The following is a 21,443-nucleotide window of genomic DNA, read 5'->3' as shown; positions in this document are numbered from 1 at the left end:
TTTAATTGGAAATGTTGATACTGGAGACTGTTATCAGAAGAAACTGTATAACCTAGCATTTATAGTGGCTAAGAAATGCATTGCCATTAATTGGGAGGTTGGTTATCCTCCCACAATTGATGGAAAAAATGTCAAGTTATGTATCACTACATTTGATTTATTACAAGATTAAGGGTATACTGTGCAACTTTCATAAGGTCTGGATGCCTTATATGAATACAATACGATAAAAGGAGTCTGCTGGGCTGCTCAGTCCTGGTCCTGCCATACTGTTGGTTGTCACTCTGGCCTTGGCCTAACACCTGAAACCAGTAATGAATGTTTCACTAAGATCCTAAAGCTGAGTGGGGTGTGTTGGGTTGGGGCGCTGCAGGGCCGTGGACCCCTAGGGACAGGAAGGTGTGACCCAGCTATATTGTGTGCAGATAAAAAGAGCTCCACAGTACTATTAGTCCTATGATATGAATTATATGTAGTTTTCCAACTTTTGTTTTCCAAACCTTTCCCTTGAGACATAAAATAAAGATGGGAAGGAAGACTGGTGGGGGTCGGGCGTGCAGGGGCTCAGGCTGGCTGGGCGGTCTGGCAGAAATTGAATGTAGAGGATCTCTTAATAAAGACAATCAAAAGTATTTGTACTTTATTTGTAAGAGTTGTTCATTTGTTATTGGTTAAAGGTGCAACACAATATTGATTATTGGATTATCATTGATCTAGTTCAGTCTTATTAATCACTTAAACATATTTAGCTTGATGACTGGGCATTTTTGCTTACTTTATGTTGTTGTAAATAGAGACGGCTAGAAGGGTCATGGGTCATATTAGATTGTGTAGAAATGCAGGAAATTAGCTTTAGATGCCCCCCAAAAATGGGAGGACCCCCAGACCCCTCACCAAGTTATGCCCCCCCCCCCACTTCTAAAACCAAAGTTGCGCCCCTGGTTTTGGTCGAGAGACTTTTGACACCAAGTTCTACTGTGTAAAACCAAAGCATCAAGTTACGGCAGCAATGCCTGCTGGTTTGGGCTTGGGCTTTGCAATTGCTCCTCCATCAGCTCCTACGTCTTCTCCAACCACACTGTCTTCTTGCCATCCTCCTTGCCACAGACCCTCTATCCAGCGGGCAACACTGTCATCCCAGTCTTCTGGAAGCAGCAGTAAGAGGTAGCCCACCCCGATGATACCTGCTGCAGCCATTCTGACCTGGCTGAGCTGGGGGGCTGCAGCGACATAGAAATCCACCACTGCAGAGACATACAGTAGGGGGTCAGGTGTAGTGGAATGCTGTTTGAGATTCCCACAATGACTTCATGTAAACCTGTATGAAGATCTCTAATGACACCATTGTTTAGCTTGATTTATCGTTTGGGGTTTTATAAACAGATAAATATAATTGTTCTTTCTGTACCTGAATTAGCTGGGATGCTCAGTAACATTCCAACTGAAATAAGGGAGGGGTAGGCAAGCACACTTCCTAGATTCACCAAGACATTGAAAGCTGATGGTGAGAGAGGAGGGATAAGATTGAAGGAAATGTTAGAGTCATTCAAATGAACTAATTTAATATCTGGACAGAAATGAGTGGTGGAGTTTTACCGAGGAGCAGGAAGGCCATCGCGCACAGTGTGTCCCAGGGGATGTAGTGGATTGGAGGCCAGTACTCCACGTGCGTGAGGTAGAGCAGCACACACACCCAGGAGTGGAGGACACAGCTGCATAGCCCCACACAGGACAGCAGAACACTGGCCGTACCCGGCTGCACCTCTCCCACTCGCTTTCTAAACAACACCTTGGAGAAAAAAAAAGAACTTCAGTGAATACTTTGTGCTTATGTCTGCCCACCAAAACAGTTAAGATTTTGGTACAGGAAGAAGACTTAAAGACAAACTCCAGCTATTTTTAAACGTTTCCTGTTGAAAAACAATATCCCACGTATATATACAGTAATGTACACACACTTAAGGGTCAAAAAATATGTTTTACGTAAAATAGTGTTTTTTAGACACAACTGCAAACTTCAAGGAGTAGGCCAATGAAGGAGTTGGTCTGATGGTGCCCTCTGATGTCATCAGCCTCCCTGCTTGCTTGCGGGAACAATAGAGGAGCAATAGAGAACAAAAGAGGAAAGTCCCACCTCGTGCCATGTCATGAGGACACCTGGACCACCTAATGAGATGTTCCTTTTGTTAAGGAAATCAGGTGATTAATGAAGTGAAAAGGAGAATGGAGTAGGACTTTAATGGCGATGACCTTGTACAGGGCAGTGGTTGAAGCTGAGCCTACTCCCAGGGCCACCCCTGTGATTGAGTCGCTATGGAAACCATCAGCATACGCCATCATGACGATTCCTGTGATGGAGAGAATGACAGCCACTATCTGATAGAGAAAAAAGACACAGGAAGACATCACAGCTCAACACTGATGAAAGGGAACACTTTGGCTGTCATTGATTTACTCACCCATAAACAGCACCTTTTAAAGGTTAGGTGCACATTAATAAATTGACCCGAAACTCATCAAAGTCAAGCCCCACGGAGCTGGTCAACAATTACCAGGTGCATTCAGTTCGGTTAAACATTTGCTGCATTGGGTGACGGTTTGTACTGAACGACCCGTTTCCCGCAGCGTTCTTTAACAGCCTTTGATGTGTGTTTGCCCTCCCGTTTGTAACACTTGACTTGGATAGTCCATCTGTAGATGCTCTACAGACTACTGTATCTAATCAAATCAAATCAAATTGTATTAGCCACATGCGCCGAATACAACAGGTGTAGACATTACCGTGAAATGCTTCCTTACAGCCCTTAACCAACAATGCATTTATTTTTTAATAAAAAAGTAAAATAAAACAACAACAACAACAAACAATTGTTGAGAAAAAAAGAGCAGAAGTAAAATAAAATAACAGTAGGGAGGCTATATATACAGGGGGGTACCGGTGCAGAGTCAATGTGCGGGGGCACCGGCTAGTTGAGGTAGTTGAGGTAATATGTACATGTGGGTAGAGTTAAAGTGACTATGCATAAATCCAAGATGGCGAAGTAGTGCAGTTCTGTTTTTGTCGTGTGTCTGTAAATAGCCTGTAAATACCCTGTTTTTTTGTATTTTTCGTACATATTTCCCTATCAGACTTTTCATCCTTCTACAAAATATACTTTCCTGCAACCCGCCTCACTCAATGTGGAACGGATTCTATTATTGACTTACCTTTTATATAAAATCTCCAGTTGAAACTAGCTAGCCAGCTAACTAGCTACTTGCTATTAGCCACAGTTAGCGGTATTTCACCCAGAACATTGGATTATTTTTTTTTCTGCAGGATTAATTTAATCACTGGATATTAATCACCGGATATTCGGCCAGTCTGCACAGCGCGTTATCGACCCAGAACATATCAGTTTTTCTGCCGGAATCACTGAATCACTGGACCTTTAACTCCGGATTCATCGCTACCAGCTAGCTTCAACTAAATGGACGCTGTGGTCTGGCTAATCATCCTGAGCTAGGCCCATCTCCCGGCTATCTACCTCTCTGTCAACCGGACGGGACCACCTAGTGTTGACACGGAGCCCCGCCGATCCTACACGACTGGTCTGCCGACGAAATCGTCTGATGTGGTTACGACGACGTCGACCACGAAGATTCCATCTGCTAGCCCCGGCCCGCTAGCACACGCTAGCCGTGGCCTCTTACCTGCTAGTGCTTTAGCAGCCTCCGAACTATCCTATTGCTGTTCACCGGACCTTATGATAACTCAGCTATACAGCTGATGTCTGCTGGACTGTTCCTTTTTACGGTACTACATCCTGTTTATGTTTAGCCTCAGCCCAAACATGGTTAGCTTATTGTTGTTTCGGTTATTTCTAATTGTACTATTTCACTGTAGATCCCCCAGCCCAGCTAAACCTGCCTTAGATAGCTCCTTTGTCCCACCCCCCATACACGCAGAGACCGACTCAATTGATGCCTCTAGTGATACTATCTCTTTCATTGTTACCCAACGCTTAGGTTTACCCCCACTTTACTCATATCCTTCCATATCCTTGTCTGTACATAATGCCCTGAATCTTTTCTACAACACCCGGAAATCTGCCCCCTTTATTCTATGTACCCAACGCACTAGAAGACCAGTTCTTAAAGCCTTTAGCCGTATCCTTATTCTAGTCCTCCTCTGTTCCTCTGGTGATGTAGAGGCTAACCCAGGCCCTGCAGCCCTCAGTATCACTCCTACTCCCCAGGCGCTATCATTTGCTGACTTCTGTAATCGCAAAAGTCTTGGTTTCTTGCACGTAAACATCAGAAGTCTACTTCCTAAGTTTGAGTTATTCACTGCGTTAGCACACTCCGCCAACCCTGATGTTCTAGCAATGTCTGAATCCTGGCTCAGGAAGGCCACCAAAAATTCTGAAATTTCCATCCCCAACTATAACATTTTCCGTCTAGATAGAACTGCCAAAGGGGGTGGAGTTGCAATCTACTGTAGAGATAGCCTGCAGAGCTCTATCATACTATCCAGGTCTGTGCCCAAACAGTTTGAGCTTCTACTTCTAAAAATCCACCTTTCCAGAAATAAGTCTCTCACTGTTGCCGCTTGCTACAGACCCCCCTCAGCCCCCAGATGTGCCCTGGACACCATATGTGAATTGATTGCCCCCCATTTATCCTCAGAGTTCGTACTGCTTGGTGACCTAAATTGGGATATGCTTAATACCCCGGCCATCCTACAATCCAAACTAGATGCCCTCAACCTCACGCAAATTATCAACGAACCTACCAGGTACAACCCTAAATCCGTAAACATGGGTACCCTCATAGATATCATCCTGACTAACATACCCTCTAAATACACCTCAGCTGTCTTCAACCAGGATCTCAGCGATCACTGCCTTATTGCCTGCGTCCGTAACGGGTCCGCGGTCAAACGACCACCCCTCATCACTGTCAAACGCTCCCTAAAACACTTTAGCGAGCAGGCCTTCCTAATTGACCTGGCCCAGGTATCCTGGATGGATATAGATCTCATTCCGTCAGTAGAGGATGCTTGGTTGTTCCTTAAAAGTAATTTCCTCTCAATCTTAAATAAACATGCCCCATTCAAAAAATACAGAACTAAGAACCGATATAGCCCCTGGTTCTCCTCAGACTTGACTGCCCTTGACCAGCACAAAAACATCCTGTGGCGTACTACCACTACCCCGGCCACCAACTCTGCACCCTCCGCTGAAACTTGCCCATGCCCCCCCCGCTTCTCCTTCACACAAATTCAGACAGCTGACGTTTTGAAAGAGCTGCAAAATCTGGACCCCTACAAATCAGCTGGGCTAGACAATCTGGACCCTTTCTTTCTAAAACTAGCCGCCGAAATTGTCGCAACCCCTATTACTAGTCTGTTCAACCTCTCTTTCATAACGTCTGAGATCCCCAGAGATTGGAAAGCTGCCGCGGTCATCCCCCTCTTCAAAGGGGGTGACACTCTAGATCCAAACTGCTACAGACCTATATCCATCCTGCCCTGCCTTTCGAAAGTATTTGAAAGCCAAGTTAACAAACAGATCACCGACCATTTCGAATACCACCGTACCTTCTCCGCTATGCAATCCGGTTTCCGAGCTGGTCATGGGTGCACTTCAGCCACGCTCAAGGTCCTAAACGATATTATAACCGCGATTGATAATAGACAGTACTGTGCAGCCGTCATCATCGACCTGGCCAAGGCTTTCGACTCTGTCAACCACCGCATTCTTATTGGCAGACTAAATAGCCTTGGTTTCTCAAATGACTGCCTCGCCTGGTTCACCAACTACTTCTCAGATAGAGTTCAGTGTGTCAAATCGGAGGGCCTGTTGTCTGGACCTATGGCAGTCTCTATGGGGGTGCCACAGGGTTCAATTCTTGGGCCGACACTTTTCTCTGTGTATATCAATGATGTCGCTCTTGCTGCTGGTGACTCTCAGATCCACCTCTACGCAGACGACACCATTTTGTATACATCTGGCCCTTCATTGGACACTGTGTTAACAAACCTCCAAACGAGCTTCAATGCCATACAACACTCCTTCAGTAGCCTCCAACTGCTCTTAAACACTAGTAAAACTAAATGCATGCTTTTCAATCGAACGCTGCTGGCACCCGCCCACCCGACTAGAATCACCACTCTTGACGGGTCTGACCTAGAGTATGTGGACAACTACAAATACCTAGGTGTCTGGTTAGACTGTAAACTCTCCTTCCAGACTCACATAAAGAATCTCCAATCCAAAGTTAAATCTAGAATCGGCTTCCTATTTCGCAACAAAGCCTCCTTCACTCATGCTGCCAAACATGCCCTCGTAAAACGGACTATCCTACCGATCCTTGACTTCGGCGATGTCATTTACAAAATAGCCTCCAACACTCTACTCAGCAAATTGGATGTAGTCTATCACAGTGCCATCCGTTTTGTCTCCAAAGCCCCATACGCTACCCACCACTGTGACCTGTACGCTCTTGTTGGCTGGTCCTCACTACATGTTCGTCGTCAAACCCACTGGCTCCAGGCCATCTATAAATCACTGCTAGGCAAATCCCCGCCTTATCTTAGCTCATTGGTCACCATAGCAGCACCCACCCGTAGTCTGCGCTCCAGCAGGTATATCTCACTGGTCATTCCCAAAGCCAACACCTCCTTTGGCCGCCATTCCTTCCAGTTCTCTGCTGCCAATGACTGGAACGAATTGCAAAAATCTCTGAAGCTGGAGACTCTTATCTCCCTCACTAACTTTAAGCATCAGTTGTCAGAGCACCTTACCGATCACTGCACCTGTACACAGCCCATCTGAAATTAGCCCACCCAACTACCTTATCCCTATATTGTTATTTATTTTGCTCTTTTGCACCCCAGTATCTCTATTTGCACATAATCTCTTGCACATCTAGCATTCCAGTGTTAATACTATTGTAATAATTTTGCACTATAGCCTATTTATTGCCTTACCTCCATAACTTGCTACATTTGCACACACTGTATATATATTTTCTGTTGTATTTTTGACTTTATGTTTTTTACCCCATATGTAACTCTGTGTTATTTTTATCGCACTGCTTTGCTTTATCTTGGCCAGGTCGCAGTTGTAAATGAGAACTTGTTCTCAACTGGCTTACCTGGTTAAATAAAGGTGGAAAAAAAAAATAAAATAAAAAAATAATAATTAACAGAGTAGCAGCAGCGTAAAAAGATGTGGTGGGGGTGGGGGGGCAGTGCAAATAGTCCGGGTAGCCATGATTAGCTGTTCAGGAGTCTTTTGGCTTGAGGGTAGAAGCTGTTGAGAAGTCTTTTGGACCTAGACTTGGCACTCCGGTAGCGCTTGCCGTGCGGTAGCAGAGAGAACAGTCTATGACTAGGGTGGCTGGAGTCTTTGACAATTTTGAGGGCCTTCCTCTGACACCGCCTAGTATAAAGGTCCTGGATGGCAGGAAGCTTGGCCCCAGTGATGTACTGGGCCGTACGCACTACCCTCTGTAGTGCCTTGCGGTCGGAGGCCGAGCAGTTGCCATACCAGGCGGTGATGCAACCAGTCAGGATGCTCTCGATGGTGCAGCTGTATAATCTTTTGAGGATCTGAGGACCCATGCCAAATCTTTTCAGTCTCCTGAGGGGGAATAGGCTTTGTCGTGCCCTCTTCACGATTGTCTTGGTGTGTTTGAACCATGATAGTTCGTTGGTGATGTGGACACCAAGGAACTTGAAGCTCTCAACCTGTTCCACTACAGCCCTGTCGATGAGAATGGGGGCGTGCTCAGTCCTCTTTTTTCCCTGTAGTCCACAATTATCTCCTTTGTCTTGGTCACGTTGAGGGAGAGGTTGTTATCCTGGCACCACACGGCCAGGTCTCTGACCTCCCTATAGGCTGTCTCATCATTGTCAGTGATCAGGCCTACCACTGTTGTGTCGTCGGCAAACTTAATGATGGTGTTGGAGTCATGCCTGGCAATGCAGTCATGGGTGAACAGGGAGTACAGGAGGGGACTGAGCACGCACCCCTGAGGGGCCCCCGTGTTGAGGATCAGTGTGGCAGATGTGTTGTTACCTACCCTTACCACCTGGGGGCGGCCCGTCAAGAAGTCCAGGATCCATTTGCAGAGGGAGGTGTTTAGTCCCAGGATCCTTAGCTTAGTGAAGAGCTTTGAGGGCACTATGGTGTTGAATGCTGAGCTGTAGTCAATGAATAGCATTCTCACGTAGGTGTTCCTCTTGTCCAGGTGGGAAAGGGCAGTGTGGAGTGCAATAGAGATTGCATCATCTGTGGATCTGTTGGGGCGGTATGCAAATTGGAGTGGGTCTAGGGTTTCTGGGATAATGGTGTTGATGTGAGCCATGACCAGCCTTTCAAAGCACTTCATGGCTACAGACGTCAGTGCTACGGGTCGGTAGTCATCTAGGCAGGTTATCTTAGTGTCCTTGGGCACGGGGACTATGGTGGTCTGCTTGAAACATGTTGGTATTACAGACTCAGTCAGGAACATGTTGAAAATGTCAGTGAAGACACTTGCCAGTTGGTCAGCACATGCTCGGAGTACACGTCCTGGTAATCCGTCAGGCCCTGCGGCCTTGTGAATGTTGACCTGTTTAAAGGTCTTACTCACATCGGCTACGGAGAGCATGATCACATAGTCATCCAGAACAGCTGGTGCTCTCATGCATGCTTCAGTGTTGCTTGCCTCGATGCGAGCATAGAAGTGGTTTAGCTCGTCTGGAAGTCTTGTGTCACTGGGCAGCTTGCGGCTGTGCTTCCCTTTGTAGTCTGTAATAGTTTTCAAGCCCTGCCAAATCCGACAAGCGTCAGAGCCGGTGTAGTACGATTCAATCTTAGTCCTGTATTGACTCTTTGCATGTTTGATGGTTCGTCGGAGGGCATAGCGGGATTTCTTATAAGAGTCCGGGTTAGAGTCCCGCTCCTTGAAAGCGGCAGCTCTACCCTTTAGCTCAGTGCGGATGTTGCCTGTAATCCATGGCTTCTGGTTGGGGTATGTACGTACGGTCACTGTGGGGACGACGTCATCTATGCACTTATTGATGAAGCCAGTGACTGATGTGGTGTACTCCTCAATGCTATCTGAAGAATCCCGGAACATGTTCCAGTCTGTGCTAGCAAAACAGTCCAGTAGCTTAGCATCTGTGTCATCTGACCACTTTTTTATTAACCGAGTCACTGGTGCTTCCTGCTTTAGTTTTTGCTTATAAGCAGGAATCAGGAGGATAGAGTTATGGTCAGATTTGCCAAATGGAGGGCGAGGGAGAGCTTTGTACAGACTATCAGTAACATTTCAACTAACAATCTACTAACCCCAACCTTAACCTTGACTTGGATAGTCCATCTGTAGATGCTCTACAGACTGCCGTATCTACAGACTATCAGTAACATTTCAACTAACAATGTATAACCCGAACCTTAGCTCTAACCCTAACCTTAACCTTTATCCTTACCCTAAACTTAACCCTTACCCTAACCCTAGCCCTAACCTTAACCCTTACCCTTATTCTAAACCTAACCCTAACCATAACTGTAGCAAGCAGTTGCTGATCAACAGTTAGTTTGTTGATAGTATGACCATCTGTAGAGCATCTGCAGATGGAAAATCCAGACTACCCAAATAAAGTGTGACCCTCCTGTTTGGTGGGTGGGTGTGGCCTGATCAATATGGGTGTGACCATTATACATCTCAAAACTTGTGCAGCACACCATACACAATCGGTCTCTGGGCCGCCATAATCACAACGTGCCTCAACTGGTCGTTCAGTACAGTACCGTTTCCTTTGAATTAAACGACGAACACCGTTCTCTCAAGGGAGATCTATACCTTTGAGAATGTATTTATGGAGGCTTCGATGTGAATATCTGGATGCTTAAAATGAGTATCTACATTTGTAGATGCTTTGTGTAGCACTGTCCATCCACCCCCATCCCCCCTTATCCAGCACTTACAGAGGGGATGCTCTTACCCTTACACCCATGAACCGGTCGTTGAGTCCGATCCAGGAGAGGAGGAAGATGAAGGCCTGGCTACAGCAGAGAATGGCGCTGGCATCGCCCGCTGAGATACGACAAAGGGCCAGCAGGTACAGGTAGCCTGAGAGACTCCACAGCACTGAGAACGGTGCTGCACCCTTCAGGAGCACTCTCACTGTCATGCCGTCCTCCACCAGGAAGCCACTGCACTGCCTGGGATACAGGAAGACGGAGACGCCTGGTGACCTGGTCAACCTCTCTACCAATCCTCTGGATAAACAGCAGGGTTGTTTTTAAGATGTTTGTTTAGCTGCTAGCCTCACACAGATTAAAGCACAAAGCAGCATGTCTTAAATATCTTGTTTGATACAGCGGGTTTGTGGCAATAGGTTTTCTATATTCCCTAAAAAGAAAACCATCCATTTAGTCATTTGCCAAATCCAAAGTTAATGTGAATCCTTCCATTACACTCTATCCAAAATAGAGAATCAATCCAGATGAGTGTTATAACAAATACAAGAGATGATCATGACTTCCTGCCATACAGAGCCTTGCCAACCTTCCCTCAACCTGAAATGGGCCCAACACCTGCCCGTCAGATGACTCTTTAGCTGTTGTTTCACCTGAAGCGGGCTGTGGGCCACTGTCTCTGCTCTGCCCCTAGCAGGTGTCCCAGGTAGTAGAGGGGGAAGAGGAGGAGGTTCCATGTACTGCAGAACCAGATAGTGAAGAAGGGGGCATGGAGTTGTTCCAGAGACTGCTTGGCACTGTGTGTACCCCCTGCCCACGCCAGGGCCACACAGCACCCAAGGACCAGGCCCCACGCAGCTCGACGCATGGCTCTCAGCGGGCAGCGAGCACAGCAGCTCTTACTGTCCTCCTCTCTCTTCTCCTCCACACACTCTTCTGCCTGCTCTCCACCTTGCCCTCCACCCTGTCCTCCACCCTGCCCCCCACCCTGCCCTTCACCCTGCCCCTCACCCTGCCCTCCACCCTGCCCCTCACCCTGCCCTCCACCCTGTCCCCCACCTTGCCCTCCACCCTGCCCTCCACCCTGCCCTCCATCCTGCCCATCTTCAGCCACGGGCTGGGGTCCCCTCTGTCTTTCAGCATGCTCTATATGGCAAAGGCAAAAAGAGATAAACAATTATCCTGTAGAAGACAATAACATAACAGATGCATAAAGATAGAATTCGCCTAAGGGAAAGGGTAATAGAAGAATATAGCCCATTTTACAATTTTACTTCCAAGTTGCCAATTTTTTGTAGAAATATCTAGCGGTTTTTAATTTTCTTCAAGATATCATCTAATTATTCCCACATTACAGTGAGCAACCTGAGGTGTGAGTGCTTTTCCCAAACTGAAGGAATATACAGTATCAGTCAAAAGTTTGGACACACCTACTCATTCAAGGCTTTTTCTTTATTTTTACTATTTTCTACATTGTAGAATAATAGTGAAGACATCAAAACTATGAAATAACACATATGGAATCATGTAGTGTAGTAACCCAAAAAGTGTTAAACAAATCAAAATATATTTTTATTTTTAGCCACCCTTTGCCTTGATGACAGCTTGGGCCAGTATTAAAAAGTATGAAAATGTATGCACTCACTAAACTGTAAGTCGCTCTGGATAAGAGCGTCTGCTAAATGACTAAAATGTAAATGACAGCTTTGCACACTCTTGGCATTCTCTCCACCAGCATCATGAGGTAGTCTCCTGGAATCCATTTCAATTAACCTCTTAAGGATCGGACCTTTTTTTTCAAAAAAACAAAAAGTGTTTTCTATCTTTGAAATGCGAGAGAAAGGGCTACAATATAATATTGCAGTTTAAGTGCAATTTAGATTGTGGCCACAGTGTGTGTGCAAAGTTTCAGATTGATCCAGTGAAGCATTGCAATACTGGACTATTTTGTATCAAGTCTGCCCAAATGTGCCGAATTATCAATTGATACATTTTCAAGTACATAACTATAGAGAACATACAAAAATGACATGGTAATACATAATATAAGTTTACACACTGCCAGGAACATACATGATGGATCATTAGCTTATACACTAACTTTCACACATCTAGATGGCCGGGCGGGGTGGGTGTGGAGCCAGAGACAGCAGGGGTTCAAACTGTAGAACCCAGTTTCTACATTTGAATATAAAAATTGATTTTATCAAACAAACTATGCTACATTTTTATCTCTGGGACCCTTAGGATGACAAATCAGAGCAAGATTAATGAATGTAAGTACATTATTTACCTTCAGAGGTGAATGTATCAAACCAGTTGCCGTGATAAGTTTTTGTTGTTGTGCACTCTCCTCAAACAATAGCATGGTATTCTTTCACTGTAATAGCTACTGTCAATTGGACAGTGCAGTTAGATTAACAATAATTTTAGCTTTCTGCCCATATAAGACATGTGTATGTCCTGGAAAGTTTGCTGTTACTTACAACAGTCAAGCTAATCACATTAGCGCACGTTAGTTCAACCGTCCTGTATACGGGACACCGATCCCGTAGAGGTTAATTTGTGGAATTTATTTCCTTCTTAATGCGTTTGAGCCAATCAGTTGTGTTGTGACAAGGTAGGGGTGGTGTACAGAAGATAACCCTATTTGGTAAAAGACCAAGTCCATATTATGGCAAGAACAGCTCAAATAAGCAAAGAGAAACGACAGTCCACCATTACTTTAAGACATGAAGGTCAGTCAATATGGAACATTACAAGAATTTTGAAAGTGTCTTCAAGTGCAGTCGCAAAAACCATCAAGCGCTATGATGAAACTGGCTCTCATGAGGACCGCCACAGGAAAGGAAGACCCAGAGTTACCTCTGCTGCAGAGGATAAGTTCATTAGAGTTAACTGCACCTCAGAATGCAGCCCAAATAAATGCTTCACAGAGTTCAAGTAACAGACACATCTCAACATCAACTGTTCAGAGGACACTGCGTGAATCAGGCCTTCATGGTCGAATTGCTGCAAAGAAGCCACTACTAAAGGACAATAATAATCAGAAGAGACTTACTTGGGCCAAGAAACACGAGCAATGGACATTAGACTGGTGGAAATCTGTCCTTTGGTCTGATGAGTCCAAATTTGAGATTTTTGGTTCCAACCGCTGTCTTTGTGAGATGCAGAGTAGGTGAATGGATGATCTCCGCATGTGTGGTTCCCAACGTGAAGCATGGAGGAGGAGGTGTGATGGTGTGGGGATGCTTTGCTGGTGACACTGTCAGTGATATATTAAAAATTCAAAGCACACTTAACCAGAATGGCTACCACAGCATTCTGCAGCGATACGCCATCCCATCTGGTTTGCGCTTAGTGTGACTATCAATTGTTTTTCAACAGGACAATGACCCAAAACACACCTCCAGGCTGTGTAAGGGCTATTTGACCAAGAAGGAGAGTGATGGAGTGCTACATCAGATGATCTGGCCTCCACAATCACCCGACCTCAACCCAATTGAGATGGTTTGGGATGAGTTGGACCGCAGAGTGAAGGAAAAGCAGCCAATAAGTGCTCAGCATATGTGGGAACTCATTCAAGACTGTTCGAAAAGCATTCCTCATTCCTGGTTGAGAGAATGCCAAGAGTGTGCAAAGCTGTCATCAAGGCAAAGGGTGGCTACTTTGAAGAATCTCAAATATAAAATATATTTTGATTTGTTTAACAATTTTTTGGTTACTACATGATTCCATATGTGTTCTTTCATAGTTTTGATGTCTTCACTATTATTCTATAAAGTAGAAAATAGTTAAAATAAAGAAAAACCCTTGAATGAGTAGGTGTGTCCAAACTTTTGACTGGTACTGTATATGATATTGTCTACAAGCACTGAAATGGATAGATCATATCTTAATATGCAGTATTACACTGTGATTTGTCACACCTGACCTACATAAATGAATGCACATAAGGTTAGATTTATGCATAAAATTAGAAGAAAGCTATGCAATCTACTTACCCTGTGGAGTGGGCAGCCAAAAGACAGCAGGACCAGTGGAGGGCGAGGGAGACACTTTGGCTGTTCGTTTGTTCATGGCCATCTCTAGTGTCGGCTCTTTTCTGGACAGTGAGTCCTTCTACAGCCATGGGCTCTGGGCTGTAAGCCTGTGATGTGTATGGAGAATTAAGTTCTTAAACTCAGCCAACCCAGAGTGATCTGTGATTACTATGATTACTCCCCCTGCTCAGAGACCATCTAATACCAGGAGGTTGCTTGAAGCCACTAACAGAACTGCAAACGTGTTTAGTGAGACGTGTTTACATATTGCCCTCTGATATTAGTGCTAGTGATGTAGAATACTGTATACCTATCATTTTCCATTGCAGTAAAGCATTGACATATTTACATGGTTTTCTGTGCCTGTGTGCCTGATGTAGAGAACATTATAAAACATGTATTGCTATGAAGACCTGACATTACCTGATGCCAGTTCAGCACCATGGACAGTTACCCTCAATGCACTGCAATGAATGGATGAATACCCAGTCTTAGAAGTATATGTGGTGTTTTTATTTGGTTCAATGACTTATCAGTCAAAAACATACATACATACCACAGAAAAACACAATTCTTTGAAAATCATAAACTGAGTACAACCGGACTCCCTGTTTGTTGGAGTAGTTTAGAAGGGAGATGTATCCGCAAACCAATGAACCCCTTTATACTGAATGTGTTCATTAACCTCCCCATGGTTTTATGTGAGAAGGTCAGAGTGAATGGTTAATTAAGTTACGAGTGAAATTCTATGACTCATACGGATGGCTGGATATCTACATACATTACAGTACAGGCTCACATTGACAAAACCACTCAAATACAACACTAAAATGCATGTAATAGTAAGAGAAATCAAGATTCTTTATTGATGGTTTTTCCTATGAGGTATTCCATTTTCTTCTTTGGTTTGGTCATCATCCTTTCAATCTGGACAGCCATCAACAGCTTTGCTCCATTCAACTTTGCAGTCCCTCATTCCTCATCTTTCTTCTGCTGGGGGAATCTACTCAGCCTCAAGGGTAACATGCATTCTGGGGATTCACAAAACACATGCAATAAATATGGCCGCTGGGTGACTGTCACAGACGACTACAGTGAATGATGGCACATGAACTGAGGCAGTGAACTCTGGTGCTAAAGTAATGTCATAATTAGAATCATTCTATTCAGTCACAGGATCATCTGATTAATCTACAGTTGTTTGAACTTCATTGAAATACAACTGTGGGTGCCTTTATACTAGTGCTATCCAATGCTGCTGATAGTAAGGGCCTGCCCTTTATAAAGACCATAGTTCAACAGCCCTCCAATGAACGGGCACTTCACATCAAAGGTATATCTACTGTACATTAGGGTCTATAAATCTGTTAGATAGAAGCTCACCTTCACTCTCCCACCGGGAGACCTCTGCAGATCATAAAGGAAACAAAGGTCATGAGGTAAGTTCAAAATGTCTTTAAAATGTGCATAATACAAAATGTGCATAATGTTTAATTAAAGCTGAAGACTGCAGCGTATGCTACCAATACGTATTACATTTTTGTTTAGATTCTATAATTTTTTACTCACACATCTGCTCATGTAACGGGGTTCATTATGGTAGAAGGGGAAAAGAGTTTAAAGATTACATTAGTAACATTGAATAGCAACTTTGAATGAGTAGAGAGAGATGTTGCACCCTCACCACATCAGTTATACTTTGACAGAGTTTATTAGACATGGCAAATCCTATTATTCATTGGGTAACTATTAGTTTACCTTGGGGTTTGGGGTTCATGAGGATCAGGGGGAGCTCCACCTGTACGTCACTGGCTGTGAGACCCCCCAATAAGCTAAACGGGAGTGAAGAACATAACTGCTTAGCATTTCATATTTTCCTAAAATTCAATGTGAAACATGGCATTGGCTTACAAGCAAACACGTATTTAATCTAAGACTTACCCTCCTGAAGACACCATCAAGTTGACCTTGATTTTGTAGGAGACCAAGATTCCCAACACTTCCTTATCCATACCATCTCTGATACTGATGAGGAGAAAGTAGAAGAAAGAGATGGACTCAGGTTGTTCCAGTCTAGATTTGAATGTGGTAATGATGTAGACTGCCACTCACATAGTGTTGGAGGCCAGGTTGGTGTCCTCATCCTTCAGTCTGCCGTCCAGCGCCAGACCACGCTTCTCCTTGTTGTCGGCCAGTAGGGGGGTGATGGTAAGGGATTTATCGAATGTGCTATTGGCATCTATTGTCTCTCTGTAAGAGAAGGTTGGAGATGTTAGTGGATCAGGAGAAGAGCACTTCTTAGAAGATGATGAGGAAAGGGTGGGTTTCTGTCTACTTACCCAAACTCTTGACAAAGTACGGTTTTGGTGTATTTGTCCGCGGAGTAGAGCACCACGTCTGTAGTCTGGTCAACTGTAGGAAAGAGCCCACTGTTACCAACTCAAGTATAGTATTTTAGTTCTAACATTCAGCGTCAGTGGTGTCAGACTTACCGGTGACTTTAATTTTTGTCACTGTTTTGGCGGTTTCATTCTTGACTTTGACGTTGACATTGATCGGATCTCCATGGTAATAGATCTGATATCAATATAAGAAAAACAATTCTAATTTTTACAACCCCTTTTTATTATGTATTCTAATACAGTTGCTACAGTATATGCGCTGTTTAACTCACCTCCTTTTCCAGAGAGGCCTCCAGGTGGACAGGCTTGTCAGACATCATGAAGCTCTTGCAGATGTCAGCCTTGGGCCCAGTAGCACCAGTTGCATCTGGGGCAAACTGGATCTTACGGACGATTAGACGGGCAGTGTCTCTACAAGGAAGGACGGAAAAGTGGCAAAGAGGAGGGAGAGAGCGAGAGAGAGAGAGAGAGAGGGAGGGAGAGAGAGAGAGACAGAGAGAGAGACAGAGAGAGAGCGAGCGAGAGAGAGAGCGAGAGAGAGCAAGAGAGAGAGCGAGAGAGAGAGCGAGAGAGAGAGCGAGAGAGAGAGAGGGGAGCGAGAGAGAGAGAGAGAGAAGGAGAGAGAGAAGGAGAGAGAGAGGGAGAGAGAAGGAGAGAGAGAGAGAGAGAGAGAGAGAGAGAGAGAGAGAGAGAGAGAGAGAGAGAGAGAGAGAGAGAGAGAGAGATAGAGACAGAGAGAGGGAGAGAGAGAGAAAGAGAGAGACAGAGAGATAGAGAGAGAGAGGGAGAGAGAGATAGAGAGAGAGAGAGAGAGAGAGAGAGAGAGAGGGAGAGAGAGGGAGGGAGGGAGGGAGGGAGGGAGGGAGAGAGAGGGAGAGAGGGGGAGAGGGAGAGAGAAAGAGGGAGAGAGAAAGAGCGAGAGAGCGAGAGAGAGCGAGGGAGAGAGGGAGAGAGAGAGGGAGAGAGAAAGGGAGAGAGAGGGAGAGAGGGAGAGGAAGGAAGGAAGGAAGGGAGGGAGGGAGGGAGGGAGGGAGGGAGGGAGGGAGGGAGGGAGGGAGGGAGGGAGGGAAAGAAACAATTGTTTTTACATGTAGAGAATTTCCATGTCTTAGTGTGTAAAGTTTTTCAATAAAAGAAGACAAGGATTTGGACAGCTACTCACTTCTTGTCAAGTTTATCTTCTGGGTCTGCCACATCTGCAATGTAGGTCTTGACTTCAAAGTCCACGCCGCAAGCCTAGGTATACACAAAAGGCCAATGTAAATATCATGGAATTTAATATATCTGGGCTAAAAAAAAAAAATATTAGCAAGGCAAGGGCCTACCTTTCCAGCATCATCTGGTCCTGGCTGGAGTGTGACAGAGCAGGGAAGGTTTATGGGAATGTCGAACGTGAAGGCATGGCCCTGCTCTCCTGCCTTCTTGAGAAGGCAGTCATGCATGGGAGTGAGGGTGGGTTTGTGGTCAGCAGGGTACAACTGGAGGTGCTTGACCCAGATGTCTTTCCTGAAGGAAAGTCCAATGACATCCAGGTCCTCACGGCCATAACGGAAGGCACAAGCCAGCTGCACAAAGACTAGAAACCAGGATAAACATGAGCCATTCCGCAGAACTACTAACATTAGCAACTTATCTGTAAAAAATAGTATTGTAAAATAAAATGTACCTTTCTTGCCTCCGAGGTCTGCAGGATCAATTTTCACCACTCCCTCTGTAACAACGATGGGTAGAGATTTGAGAGATTTTCCCCTCAACACAAATGTCTAAAACCTACGATACATAACTGCCAAGTATAAAAGTAAGACTTACCGATGGAGTCCACATTCTGAACATGGTCGACATAGTCTCTCTTACCCAGGTAAAGGGTAAGCTGAAGATAGAAAGAAAAAAATATTGTCAAACACAGAATGTTTCTGGAGCTCATCACATTCATCACCAATAGGTGACACTCTTTATTTCTATGGGGCAAGTAATAGAGAGACAGAAAAGGTTTTCACTTACTGCGCCATTCCCAGAGGTTTTCTTGTATACCCTGAGAAAATATCAAACTAAACGGTCAAACTCAGCAGTATTTAAAAAATGTCTCTGTCTTACTTTAGTGACCAAAGTGGCACATTCTGAAAGGATAAAACACCCAAGGTTTATTTCAAGTAGTGAAAAAACAAAGGTTGATTGGAAGACAAATTAGTACTTAAACGGATTTCTTGACGTATTTGTTAGAGACGTTTTTTTTATTCTGCTCCATTTAACGGATGCCATCAAGCAGGGTTATAGCAGATAGGCCTACATGAAAGAGATAGGGACACGCTTAGAAAAAAAGGTGCTATCTAGAACCTAAAAGGGATCTTCGGCTGTCCCCATAGGATAACCCTTTGAGGGTTCTCCATGGAACCCAAAAGGGTTCTCCTATGGGGGCAGCTGAAGAATCCTTTTGTAACCCTTTTTTCCAAGAGTGTATATAAAATAGAGGATTGTTGCTACCTCTAAGTGGAATTATTCTCAAGTATAGTGAAGATGAGGAGGTACATCTAAGGACATCTACTCTGTGACACCTGAGATAGTCAAAGTTAGATGTAGTGGGTGGGAGAACAGGTTAATTCAATAGATCCATCTGCATCTGGGCTCTCTACTGATTGAGAGGCTCTTTAGGGCAAGGTGTGCTTGCAAACAGCCAATTACATTAGCCAAACAAACAAAACAAAGTTTTACTAGTAATGTAGTAATAGTAAAATAGACCATGTATGACGTTCAATAATGTTGCAATGCTATCAACATGTAGTCTAATTGAAGATCAGGTGGGGGCTTACTTAGACATCTTCCAGCAATTTCAGGAAGATTTCTGTGGAAAACAAAACAAAACGCGTGAGTTCATGAAAATGACAACAAAAAGTGAATCTCAATCCCAATCAGGCATAACCCCTGATTCACCAATGAGTTATGGATGAAAGGATGCTCCATCCATGTTGAGGACTAGGGAATAATCTGGTGGAATGAGATTACAGCATCACTGTTAGTTGTCCTGAGCCAAATCTTGGCTGGGGATTAGCTTTTCGAAGTACTGCTGCTATTGACAACGCTCATCCAATAGACTGCAGAGTCACAGAGACCCTTACAGTAGCTAAAAGTACCTGGGCAGGATTTACAAGGTAGCACATTCTCATGTAATGCTCTATTCTCCTCACGGCTCAAAGTCCATCTAAAAGGAGGGGTTACATCCTACATCCCTGGTGGATTACACATATTGACCAAGCCCCCCCAAAATCATTCACAAGGTCACAAGGTGTCTTATTTTCCTGAAACATTTACAGCGGATAGATGAAGATAATAAAATGAGATCAGAACAGTATCAATACTCATAGAAGGAATAAAAAGAAGAAGAAGAATGATCTCATTTTAGTGGAACCGAAAAAACTACTTTAAGTCCACTATTAACATTTCTCTGGTTTGTATTTTGGGACGGTATCACTTTCTATCCTCAACAATGTTGCTGTCCATGGTCCTGATCTCAATACAAGGACGGTATTCAATCAATTGCAGTGGATTCCTGGATAGTGCTTCCAGAAGTGTCCCAAATGGATACGCCATGCACAGGAGGTTGTTGGCACCTTAATTGGAGAGGACAGGCTCGTTGTAATGGCTGGAGTGGAATGAGTGGAATGGTATCAAATACATCAAACACATGGCTTCGTCCTCCCCTCAGCAGCCTCCACAGACACCATGGTATTGAGGAACATTGAGAGCGGCCTTCTTGAGTTGCATTTGGAGAGTGTTACAGAGAGTGTATAATTTACAGGTAGTAGTTGACTATATTTCAGTAGTCTATAAGAAGTTAAGACTCGACTAGATTGTCAGCATTCAGCTGTCTTTATCAGAGAGCTCTGTTCCACAATGCAATAGTAGCACATTTCTCCTACAAATGGCAGACACTGCCAGTAGGCTACCAGGGATTTAACCCACTGGCATTTCCAGTATCAGATATCAATTAATTACATTGAGTAGCTATATGCCTGAGTGTTGTACATTTTAATGCAATTACAGGAGGGATGATATGTTACTTTTCTATCATTGACCTGAGTGACAAAAATAATCCTTACAACGTAATTCACTTAATACCTTTTACTGTCCCCTACTAAATCTGACTGACATGGGTATTAACAGGGTAGACAGGAAATACCTGTTCTATGATACTATAACATTTGAGGCTCCTAATTAAGGAGTGTGTAATGTTCATTGAAGTGCAACTGTTGTCCCAATGTCGAAATATAAATGGTTTGCTACAAGTTGAAGCATTTACCAACTTATTTTCAACTATATTACAGCGGTAATATCATGTCAGCATCAATTCCGTTTTAAAGCCAGTTGAAAACTGTGTAGGCGTTGAAGTGTCAATTATTCAACCTATTTGCAGCTACAACATCCTCTGTTGTTAGAATGTCCTTTTGATGTCCACAGAGTAAAGCTCTTCCTTCATCCCTCCCACTACAAAACTACAAAGCTGTGAAGCAAAAAGAATGGTGATGTCTTACCTTTTCTTAAAGGTATCAGTGCTCCACTGATGTTCAAATCCCTTGAGCGTTCTGTGGTTAGAGTGTAGTCTCTGACTGTTGACATCACTCTTTATAGCCGGAACTCTGACCCCTCCCCCTCCCCCTTTCTCCTCTTTCAGAAGCTGTTGTCTGTCTCTCAATCCAATTATTCAATCAGAAAACATCTTCTTTTTTTTTCTTCTTTTTTTTTTACAACAAATGGTTTAAAAATACAACAGCCAACAGAAGTAAAATGTGTAATGCACAGTAAATTACTCCCAGGGACAGAGACATGACCCTGATCTATGGTAACTGTAAAACAACAGTGATTCTCTAAAGTCTGTTGTTGGTTCCGTGGCTTTATGCTGAACATCTAATCCTCACAGGGTATTGCACTCTATAGGAAAGAGGCCTACCTTGGTAATTGGCTACAAAACTTTGTAAATTAACTAAACTTTTCGCAATTGAGTGTGAAAAAATATATATTTTGAGTTTGCTAAACATATCTTATAAGTT

General features: G+C 44.1%; 2 protein-coding genes across 2 annotated transcripts; both read right to left on the bottom strand.

Annotated features, from left to right (window-relative positions):
• Positions 1–993: 993 nt before the first annotated feature.
• On the bottom strand, positions 994–14,042 carry LOC311099963 (solute carrier family 35 member F3; the record flags this gene model as incomplete). Its single annotated transcript, XM_084140684.1, has 8 exons — positions 994–1,244; positions 1,409–1,498; positions 1,597–1,789; positions 2,251–2,376; positions 9,980–10,199; positions 10,610–10,907; positions 11,040–11,102; positions 13,961–14,042. 8 exons carry the CDS (start codon positions 14,040–14,042, stop codon positions 994–996), a joined length of 1,323 nt encoding a protein of 440 aa, XP_083996810.1.
• Positions 14,043–14,971: 929 nt separating this feature from the next.
• On the bottom strand, positions 14,972–19,216 carry LOC311099862 (arrestin-C-like; the record flags this gene model as incomplete). The annotated part of the gene is made up of 14 exons (XM_084140588.1): positions 14,972–15,030; positions 15,383–15,406; positions 15,758–15,831; positions 15,941–16,024; positions 16,112–16,249; positions 16,339–16,411; positions 16,492–16,576; positions 16,674–16,812; positions 17,564–17,637; positions 17,727–17,977; positions 18,068–18,112; positions 18,211–18,271; positions 18,403–18,433; positions 19,209–19,216. 14 exons carry the CDS (start codon positions 19,214–19,216, stop codon positions 14,972–14,974), a joined length of 1,146 nt encoding a protein of 381 aa, XP_083996714.1.
• Between the last annotated feature and the right edge of the window lie 2,227 nt (positions 19,217–21,443).

Source organism: Coregonus lavaretus (assembly GCF_964263955.1).
Source record: "Coregonus lavaretus genome assembly, chromosome: 24".
Taxonomy (NCBI): Eukaryota; Metazoa; Chordata; class Actinopteri; order Salmoniformes; family Salmonidae; genus Coregonus; species Coregonus lavaretus.
The sequence above is the reverse complement of the archived record's forward strand: the minus strand, read 5'-3'. Positions and strand labels throughout refer to the sequence as shown.